This window comes from Astyanax mexicanus, unplaced genomic scaffold (assembly GCF_023375975.1).
Source record: "Astyanax mexicanus isolate ESR-SI-001 unplaced genomic scaffold, AstMex3_surface scaffold_37, whole genome shotgun sequence".
In the NCBI taxonomy this organism is placed as follows: domain Eukaryota; kingdom Metazoa; phylum Chordata; class Actinopteri; order Characiformes; family Acestrorhamphidae; genus Astyanax; species Astyanax mexicanus.
The window spans coordinates 879,642-890,120 of record NW_026040047.1 but is presented as its reverse complement, the minus strand read 5'-3'; the positions used below and the strand labels follow the sequence as shown (position 1 = coordinate 890,120).

Genomic DNA, 10,479 nt, shown 5'->3' with positions numbered 1-10,479 from the left:
GCACTTGAAGCTTTTTTTTTCACAATTAGCTTTTTGATTTTAGATTTGACAGTCAAATTTCCGTATGGTAATGAAAATAAAATCAATTTCTCCCCCTATTTTCTCCCCAATTTACACAGCCAATAACTTAACTGACTCATTAGGACTCCCCCTATCACTAGTGATGCCTTTTGAACTTCTCTTTTGAAAAGCTCTTTTTAAACTGCAGCACTACTGAGTAGCATCACCCGCAGCGCCCTCCGGGGCTCCAGTAGCCGAAGCTGCATGAACAGGTTTCGAATCGGCGATCTCAGTGGCTAAACATAGTGGCAGCCTTTTTAATTTTATTTTTGTCACATATGATCCATACTCAAATGAAAACTAAGTGATTTAATTTAGTTTTTAATTTTGTCGTAATATTTTCACACGTTTGGAAAAAGTGTTTTCATTTCAGTTTAATTTTTGGCAGGATTTACTTTCCATACGTACGAAGCCTACAGTTCATAAAAGAAACACAAACTGCAGAAAATTTAAATTTATTTATTTATTTATTTTGACCAGTGTGATCACACATCAGTCCAGCAGATGGGAGTAATGTACTAAGATAGCAAACTGACCAAAAACAACCACAGAAAGAGAAGAAGATCAGTGTGAGTGTGTGTAGATGTGTGTGTGATTGTGGGAGCTGGGGGTTGTGTAAAATGAGCTCTCCGGGAGAAAGGTGTACAGGGAGGAAGCGCTCCGCGTCTCCAGATGATGAAGTGAGTTGTGTCGGGTTTGTGTTTGAGGGATAATTAGAGATTGTAGGTAGAAGGGGATAACCCTGGTCCAGAAAGTAAAAATCCATCCCAGGGTTTTTCTACCAACTGCCTGGGCGGCTCTGCCGCAGCTCTGCTATACACAGAGCCGCCCAGCCAGTAGGTACAGAACCATGGGACGGATTTTTACATTCTGGACCTGGGGTTATCCACCGCTAATTGTAGGTTAGTTATCTGGCAAGCTTAGCTAAGGTTAGCTAACTTCTGTATTAATCTAACGCTAGCGGTGTTAATAAATCCTGCAGTGTGAAACTGGCCTCTGTATAAAGCTAATATATTATATATGTTATAGTCATATCTGTGGGTAAGTGTTTATATAGTTTATTTAACTATATATGAGCTTGGCTGCAGGTTTAGTCATGTATCCACAGTTAGTCGTTTGGATTAGCATTAGCTGCGTTCACTGTTAGTCTCATTCTAATAAAGAAACTGTTTTTAGCTAAATAAATCGGAATATTCCGTTTATTAAAATAATAAACACATTTTAACTAATCTCCTGGCATTAGTATAAAACTGAATTTATTTATCTGAACCTCCCCCCCTATAACTAACATGCTAGCTGGTCAGTTAGCGCTAGCCTCCTGCTAAGATTAGCCGGGTTAGCTAAGCGAGCTCCGGGGGTAAACACCGGTAGGATCCAGGAGTTGAACCCGGCCTATGTGCTCCGCAGGCCGGATCCACGCAGTGGGAATCGGCGGACCTGGGGACGGATGAGAGGAAGCAGAAGTTTCTAAGGTTGATGGGAGCAGGAAAGGTGAGTATAAACCTGTATCTCAGTCTCCAAAATGTTCATTATTAATACACAAACCAGCTCTAGTGTTTTAAACACTCATTAAGCTATTAATTACTCATCTGAAAATTGTATATGTATTTTTTGGGGGAATTTGTTACTAGAAAGAACACACTGGACGACTTGTTATTGGAGATCACAAATCAACATCCAAATTCCGTACAGGTGAGTAAAATAATGAATAAAAATACACTATATATATATATATATATATATATATATATATATATATATATATATATATATATATATACTTACATACATACATACATACATAGAGCTCTGGGAAAAATCATAATCAGGAGGAAGATGGATGATCACAAGCCATCAAACCAAACTGAACTGCTTGAATTTTTGCACCAGGAGTAAAGCAGCATAAAGTTATCCAAAAGCAGTGTGTAAGACTGGTGGAGGAGAACATGCCAAGATGCATGAAAATGACAAAATTTTGTATTTGGAATTTAGGATAAATGTTGTCCACAGTTTATAAAATAAAACAAAAAAATATAATTTTACTCAAACATATAAATTGCAAAACAAACATGCCATTATTGGTTTTATCTGTCTAGGTAATCTTGTTGTAGAACTGTAGGCTTTTTAATTGGTTTTTAACAAAGTTTGTTTGAAGTGTGATTTTGTATCTTGAGTAAACCCTTTTTTTCTGTGTGAAGAAATCTCTTGCGAAAATATAAAGAAAATATAGAATTTCACATAACTTAGACTATACTTAATTTCACTAATGAATTAGTAATGTAGAATTATTGAATATAAAAGTATATGTGAACCTATTGACATACACAGCTGGATATATATACAAAAAGTCTTATTGGGTGCAGTGAGTACAATAAAGAGCATATTGAGTTTAATAAGAGTGTGTGGGAATGTGCTCTCTTTGTAGTGAGATGGATGTGAGGAGTTGTGTGTGTTACGAACTGAACACCACTACACCTGGGAAGCTGCCTCTAAACCAGCTGGTTCTGGTCTTCGTGCTCTTGTACCTCCTACCATTTGGTAGCTGTAAGAACAGGCAGTGGTTTTGGTGGGTGGAGTCCTGTATGATACTCTTGGTCTTCCTCAGGCAGCGATTGGTGCAATAAGTGCAGAAGGTTTGGGATTTGAACCTGGGTGATGTGCTGTGCTGGGCTGTGCAGTACAGGTCCCACACCCCATCAGGATACTCTGCACAGTGCACCTGTAGAAGGTACTGAGGAATGCCAGGATCCATACCAAAACTCCTCGGCTGTCTGAGGAAGAAGAGGCCCTCTTGTGCTTTCTTCAGTAAATTCATAGCTCATATGATGTAGGACAGCTTATTTAGGACAAATGTGGTTAACACTAGTGCTGGGCGATTATGACCTTAAAAAAATGTTTTTTGTTTTACAAAAAATCTGATTTTCGATTATAGTTAATTTTATTGTCCCCCCTACTAAAAATCAAACTACAGATGACAAAGAAATTGTTCAAACCTAAGTTTACCTGTTCAGAAGCTTTGGGTTGAGTCGACTCATTGAGTGAATCAATGATTCAAAACATTGTTTACAAGTCCATGCATTCATATCAAGCGCTGACCTCGTGTTTACACAGAGTTACACTGATGGACACTGGGTTATACTTCAGAACGTGGGTCTGTGACTGAAAATTGAGTAATAGCGCATTAAACGAGTCACAGAAAAATCTTTTATAGAGAGATTTTTATTGTTTTCCACAAATAATCATGGTTCTTTACCAAAGAGTGATCAAGCTGCAGTTTTTAGAAACGGTAGGATTTATTATATATGCTTTACTCCATTAGGTTTTTGAGTGGAAAGTGCTGGAACATTTTTCGGTACGAAAAGTATGAGCATTAGTCTGTGAGAGGCGCCGGTATCCAAGGTAAGACAGCTAAACACTTTAGATATGAGTAGTGCTTTTGGATATTTTGGATGAAAAAGATAAAATGTTTGTATGTAAAATTGCGATTACATCATTTAAAAAATTGCATTAACACTGTAATTCAGAATAATCAAATTAATCGTAAAATCACTCAGCACTAGTAATGCTATTTATTAAATTGTTTTGCGGTCGCAATAAATATGTGGTTTCAAATATCAGCTTTTATTGTAACATACTCCCTAAGTTCCACCCCCCCCCCCCCTTTGCTTTATTACTCCACATGGTGGCGCTATAATCAAATAAATACGGTAAACCTGTGTTAAAGAATATTGGTTGTGAAGTTCTGTGAAACTGACACCAATAAATCCATAATTCTTGGTATTTACTTATTTAGGAGTATTTTATTCTCTTCAGTAACACAGATGCTGTGAGAAATGTTTTGTGATGTATTCAGAATCGCAGAATCACATTATCCTGATATAATCGTTATCAGTGGCAACATATAATTCCAACCACTAGAGCTTCCTGAAGTCCATGATCAACATCTTGGTCATGCTGACATTTAAAGGGAGGTTGTTGATGAGGTTAAACAATCTGATCATTTTACACTATATCAAAACATTTCCAAAAAAGTAAAAGCTTAAAGATGTTGCGGTTAATCACAGCTGGTTTGATTACTCTTGTTGGTGTTTTATGGCAAATTTATCCAAATATATCCTACTTTTTATGTTAAAGGTTGTTATTGTCAGTATTATCCCAGGTTAGCACTGTCAGCTGATGATGTATTATGCAGTATTTTGGACAGTTCAATAACTAATAATCGATTCTAAACAATTTAAATAGTTACAGTAGTTGGCAACTAATTAAAATATCAATTAGTGGGATCTTAGGGGAGTCCGCGCACCTCCCTTCACCCAGTGTATGCCCAAACATTTTTAATTTTAAATTTAAAGCCTTTTTAAGCTTTTTTTTCTGACTCTCAACATTGCCTGGAATTGTTTGAAAAGCACAGCACATATATTTACATATATTTAACTCGGAACTCTGAAACTCTGTGCTTTTAAAAACAGTATTTTTAAGGAGATGTGCAGGGCAGATGTACACATAGTAAACAAAGTTGTGTGGCCTCGAGTAGCGAACGCTACACATGCAGTGTGTGTAAACAGCATGGAGCAGCAGAGACAGTGTTTGTTCATAGCAGTGGTAATTAGTGTTATCTGGCTAATATATCAGAATAAACTGCACATAATCAGCAGTTTCTCTCAAATAAAAGCAGTATATATATATATATATATATATATATATATATATATAGACCAGATCACGTTTTCACCACAAGCAAACCACTCCACAGTTTGTTTGAGACCTGTTAGGGGAGTTTGTTTTTTTTCTCTTCTCAATCGAACCACACAAAGAGTTCGTTTTAAACAGACCAAAACGTCCTTATTTACATGCAGAATTACACTACTGCGTTCACTGCTGCTGCTGTGCGGTGCTTCAGTCTTGGATCCTGAGCTCTGGGTTTTGAGGCTCTCTCCACTTTCTGAGTGGGAAATCTGTTCCAGAGGGTAGCAGAAGTAGATGGGAGATTCTCTGTTCTACATGATTTCTTACCAGGAAATGTATGATCATTGTTTACCTTCATAAAAATAAGCTCCTCCTTGTATTGTCTTGTTGTCTGTCCAGGTGCAGAAGATCAGAGGATGAACTCTGAGCTGGAGCATCAGTACCAACAAGGTTTAGATGGTAAAATCTCTGGCCGTAATAGGAGACACTGTGGGCTGGGATTCAGTGAGGTGAGAGTCTGGATATCTGTGTGTGTGTGTAATTCTTTATCTGAACAGTTCTTTCCTGTAAGTAGAGCGATTGATGAGTCTGTGGATTAATATGTTCTTAAAGGAAAAAGCCTGCCTGATCTGTAAACATGCTGTCATCTTGCAGCCCGATCCACAATCTGAGAATCAGAGCACAGTCCAACCAGGAACATCAGACAGCCCCGACAAGACCGCCAAGACACAGGAACAGGAGGAGCAAGATCAAGACAAGCAGGAAAGGAGACATTCACCCAGCAAAGACCAAGAAGAACAGGGACAATCAACAAACACGGACTCAAAGGAGGAGAGGAAAAAAACGTTCAAAAATGCATTTGTAAAGGCTTCCTAATATGGAAAGAAAATGACTTTTAAAAATCAGTTGATTTGTTCTGGTCACTCCCTACAAATCTTCTCCAGTTCTTGACCGAGTTTAATTTTTTACCCAATATGTGATTTCAGTCATTTTTGCTTGTGCCAGCAGTTTGGGTCTTTTTAGGTGGTAAAAAGAGGCTGCCTAATTTGTTTTCTATGTCTAGACATTCAATATAAATAAAGTTGGTCTTTACACATAAAAGGCATAAAGATTATGCAGCTAATTTGCACTATTTGTGTTTAGTACACACAGGCTTATCATCATTTAGTGTTCCAGTGGTACTCTAAACTTAACGTGGCTCTGATGTATAATGTAGCCAGACCAGCAATGGAAGAAAAGAGCACATGGAATATTCTGTATACCTCTAAGCATTTTTATTCTGAATTGCTGTAAAAACAAAAAACACTTGCACTGTAATGTATATACATTTTCTTTAATTATCTTAATTGTACATAGACAGTGTTTGGTAACTTCAAAACCAATTATCACAAAAGCTACCACAGTAGTGAGACATTACTTTCATTTCAAGGCAATTGTAGGACAAAATATAATATTTAAATGAAGACAAAGGAAATTACATAATTAAATCAGCACATTCCATCAGAAATGATTTTATAGGAGTATCTGAATCAGTGAGTAGAGAGATGATGAGCGAGAGCAGTACACATTAAAACACTGAAGCAGTTATGTCGTGCTCTTTGGTGTGTAGAGATGCTGATTCGGCCAGTTTGATGTTGATTTTAGATTGAGGTGGCTAAAGATAATTTAAAGGGAGTGTATGGTGTACATTGTTTTAGGTCTGAGACAATGGCTCTTAAACTGAGTGGATCTTAATCTTGCTGTATCCACAGAACATGCAGGTATGAAAATCATGTAATGACCTGGAACAAACACCACACCTCTGTTCAAAATGATTCATTTATTAACTCCTTCACTGTTTAACTGATTATGGAACGACCAAACACACTCTCTGCACTCTGAGGAGGTCAGACACAACACCACAGCACTGCATTATAATATACACTGGATATTAAAGCATACGTTGTCTGTACAGTACATTTTGTGATGCATTATGGGTGCTTAACTGTGAGCTATATAGGAAATAAAAGTGTACTGTTGATTTTAAACAGCACTACAAAATGTGACACTGTATACTAGTGCATCTCAAAAACATTGAATATCATTGAAAAGTTACTTTATATTAGTAATTCAGTTGAAAATGTAAAACTTATATTATAAATATGAATTAAACATGGTGATCTATTTTAAGCGTTTATTTATTTCATTGTTGATGATTATGGCTTACAGCTAATAAAATCCAAAAATCAGTGTCTCAGAAAATCTGAATATTATATAATACCAATTGGTACTTTCGTTTGGCAGTGTGCCAAGTCCTGCTGGAAAATGAAATCTGCATCTCTATAAAAGTTGTCAGTAGCAGAGGGAAGCTGTAAGATATGAAGTGCTGTAAGATTTTGTGGGAAAACAAAACTGCACTGACTTTAGACTTGATAATAAAACACAGTGGATCAACACCAGCAGATGACAGACATGGCTCTCCAAACCATCACTGATCATCAGTAAATTTTACATTTTATTTAAAGTAAATCAAGAGATCAGAGTCTGGAGGAAGAGTGGAGAGAGACGCAATGCAGTTTTCATTTTCCAGCAGGATTTGGCACACTGCCCACACTGCCAAAAGTACCAATTGGTCTTATATAATATTCTAATTTTCTGAAATACAGATTCTTGGGTTTTTATTGGCTGCAAGCTTCATAATCATCACAATAAAAGAAATTAACTCTTAAAACAGATCATTCTGTGTTTAATACATCTATATGAGTTTCACATTTTCAGCTCAATTACTGAAATAAAGTAAATTTTAAATGATATTTTTATTTTCTGAGATGCACTAGTAGTGTAATATTTCTGTAATAGGGAGCTTCTCGGAACGCAGCTCATGTTTCACGTATTTCCTGCATTGGTCACTGAGCAGTCGTGTACTTTCATTATCACAAGAACTCCAGCTGTCTTATAAAAAAAGTCATGTACCCAACAAATCCCCAAATATTGTGGAAGGTCTAAATCTGATGTTGAGACTCATTCTTATTCCAAGAAGAACAGAAGCTGAATGGAAGGAAAAAGAAGGCATACTAGGGGAAAGGGGAGGCACTTTCTAAAATTTGCTTTAGAAAATTGCGTTTGAGTATTAAAGAACAGGGTGAAAGTAGGATAATAATAATAAAGTATACAAAGAAACAGATACAAAACTACAGTCTGTCGTTATAGAACTGAACAGACTGAACTATATATGATCAGTGGAGCTGAAACAATAAGGGATAATGGGTGTAGAAACAATGAGGTGATCATAAAATTGTGACTATATGGTCAATCAATCTTCATACGTCTTCATTTGCAGCTTTGGCTGAAAAGAAAAATCAGACATAAGTCAATTAAATGAATAGTAATACATTCTATATTAAAGCAACATGAAATTATATATATAAATTAATGACAAATCTGTATAATATAAAAAAAACTTCTTTCAGTCTAGAAAATCATTGAGAGGTGCAGGCAACATGATAACAGACGTGTCAAGTGACTAAGTACAAATACTTTGTTACGTTATTGAAGTAGAAATGTTGGTTATCTATAGTTTACTGGAGTAATTATTTTTCAGCTTCTCCTCATTACAGCAGGAAAGGAGCCGTAATCCTCTGCATACCAATTTCAGGTTTAATTGAAATGAGCATTGTTATCTTTAGGTCCATAACTGTTTTAGATTTATATATTTACTCTGTCTCTTTATGTTTTGGCACTAAGGGAAAGGTTGCCCTCTACATCCCCAAACACATCAGTGTCAAAAAAGAAAAATATTAATGTAGATTTTATTTTCTACATTTGTTCCTTAGGTTTGTCTTAGATTATGTTTGCATTAGGAATTTCGGAATGGATGTTTAAATATACACTGCTTTTTAAAAAAGACACAACACAATATAACTCCAAGTAATGCCGGCTTCCAAGCAATTTCCCTGTCCCAGACAAATTTCTGTCTGTCCAGAGTCGAGTCGCGGTCGCATCATCTGGATGGTTCAGTGTGAGGGTGGTTAGAACTGAAAGTTTTAGTCAGTCAGGTTCATGTCCTGGAGCTCCGATAAAATCAACCGTGTTTAATATTATCACAATATTATTTCACATGACGGTTTTAAAAAAGAACACATTTAGCAGTTCATAGGTCTGATATGGTTCTTACTTTAATATGTACAGTATTTTTAAACACAGGTAGCACTTTAAAGTCATTATGTTCAAAGTTACTTTTATTGTGAGGTGTTATTTTTAATACAAACAAACAAACAAATAAATACACATTTAGCAAGAATGATGCTCTTTATTGCATAAATTCTTTATAAAACAAAGGCAAATGTATTCTATAAAAAATATCAAGAACTAACAGTGTGGCAGAAAAATAAACTGTTGATGGGGACAAAAGTTGTGAGTCTCTGATAAATCACAATATTAAAAATACACATTAATTGTAAGTTTATATGTAATATGTATTGTATTTAAACTCCACCAGAAGCATGATGGGAAATAATCTCAGAAAGAATCTAGTTGCAGTCTTGCAGTGATTGATCCCCAGTCGTTGTAAAATCTTATTCTGTGAGTAAAAAGTCTGTGACGAGTCTTCAGATGTGAGAGGGTGTGAGACTTCAGTCTGTTAAAAGTCTTTTCAGAGTCTTTTCAAAGTTGTGTAGTGTATGAACAGCTTAAACAAACTTCTGTGAAATCTAACTGTCCAGTTAGAAAGCAACACTGATTGAGAATCAATTTAACCTGCTGTTGTGTGAATGGAACTGACACCAGGTGGTAATTGTTGGCAATTAGCAAGACAACCCCTATAAAGTTTCTGCAGGTGGGGACCACGGACCACTTCTCAGTACCTGGGCTTTCTGGCTGATGTTTTGGTCACTTTTGAATGTTGGTGGTGCTTTCACACTCGTGGTAGCATGAGACGGACTCTACAACCCACACAAGTGGCTCAGGTAGTGCAGCTCATCCAGGATGGCATGTTAATGCGAGCTGTGGCAAGAAGGTTTGCAGTGTCCGTCAGCAGCACAGAGTCCAGAGCATGGAGCAGATACAGGAGACAGGCCACTACACCAGGAGACATGGAGGAGGACGTAGAAAGGCAACAACCCAGCAGCAGGATCGCTACCTCCACCTTTGTGCAAGGAGGAGCAGGTGGAGTACTGCAAGAGCCCTGCAAAATGACCTCCAGCAGGCCATTAATATTCATGTTTCTGCTCAAACTGTCAGAAACAGACGCCATTAGGGTGGTATGAGGGCCCGACGTCCACAAGTGGGGCTTGAGCTCACAGCCCAACACCGTGCAGGGTGATCGGCATTTGCCAGAGAACACCAGGATGGGCAGATTCATCACTGGCCCACTGTGCTCTTCACAGATGAGAGCAGGTTCACACTGAGCACGTGTGACAGACGTGACGTGAGTCTGGAGACGCCGTGGAGAACGTTCTGCTGCTGCAACATCCACCAGCGTGACCGGTTTGGCAGTGGGTCAGTAATGGTGTGGGGAGGCATTTCTTTGGAGAGCAGCACAGACCTCCATGTGCTCGCCAGAGGTAGCCTGACCGCGGGATAAGATCCTCAGACCCATTGTGAGACCATATGCTGGTGCAGTGGGTCCTGGTATCCTTCTGATGCAGGACAATGCAGGACCTCACGTGGCTGGAGTGTGTCAGCATTCCCCAGACCTGAATCCAATCCAGCACATCTGTAACATCATGTCTCGCTCCATCTAGCAGAACCACACTG

The 10,479-nt window shown here is 37.7% G+C and overlaps 1 protein-coding gene across 1 annotated transcript; it reads left to right on the top strand.

Moving 5' to 3' along the window:
• The first annotated feature begins 592 nt into the window (after positions 1–592).
• cunh11orf58 (chromosome unknown C11orf58 homolog) lies at positions 593–6,702 on the top strand. The gene is made up of 5 exons (XM_007242876.4): positions 593–740; positions 1,468–1,551; positions 1,692–1,752; positions 5,146–5,255; positions 5,401–6,702. The coding sequence occupies exons 1-5, from the start codon at positions 681–683 to the stop codon at positions 5,620–5,622; spliced, it is 537 nt and encodes a 178-aa protein (XP_007242938.3). The 5' UTR covers positions 593–680; the 3' UTR covers positions 5,623–6,702.
• The last annotated feature ends 3,777 nt before the right edge of the window (positions 6,703–10,479 follow it).

Excerpts from the sequence above, each read along its gene's own strand:
- cunh11orf58 (XM_007242876.4), top strand. The coding sequence starts at position 681 with ATGAGCTCTCCGGGAGAAAGGTGTACAGGGAGGAAGCGCTCCGCGTCT. Across the intron at positions 741-1,467 it reads CCGCGTCTCCAGATGATGAA|GCCGGATCCACGCAGTGGGA; the intron begins GTGAGTTGTGTC and ends TGTGCTCCGCAG. Across the intron at positions 5,256-5,400 it reads GTGGGCTGGGATTCAGTGAG|CCCGATCCACAATCTGAGAA; the intron begins GTGAGAGTCTGG and ends GTCATCTTGCAG.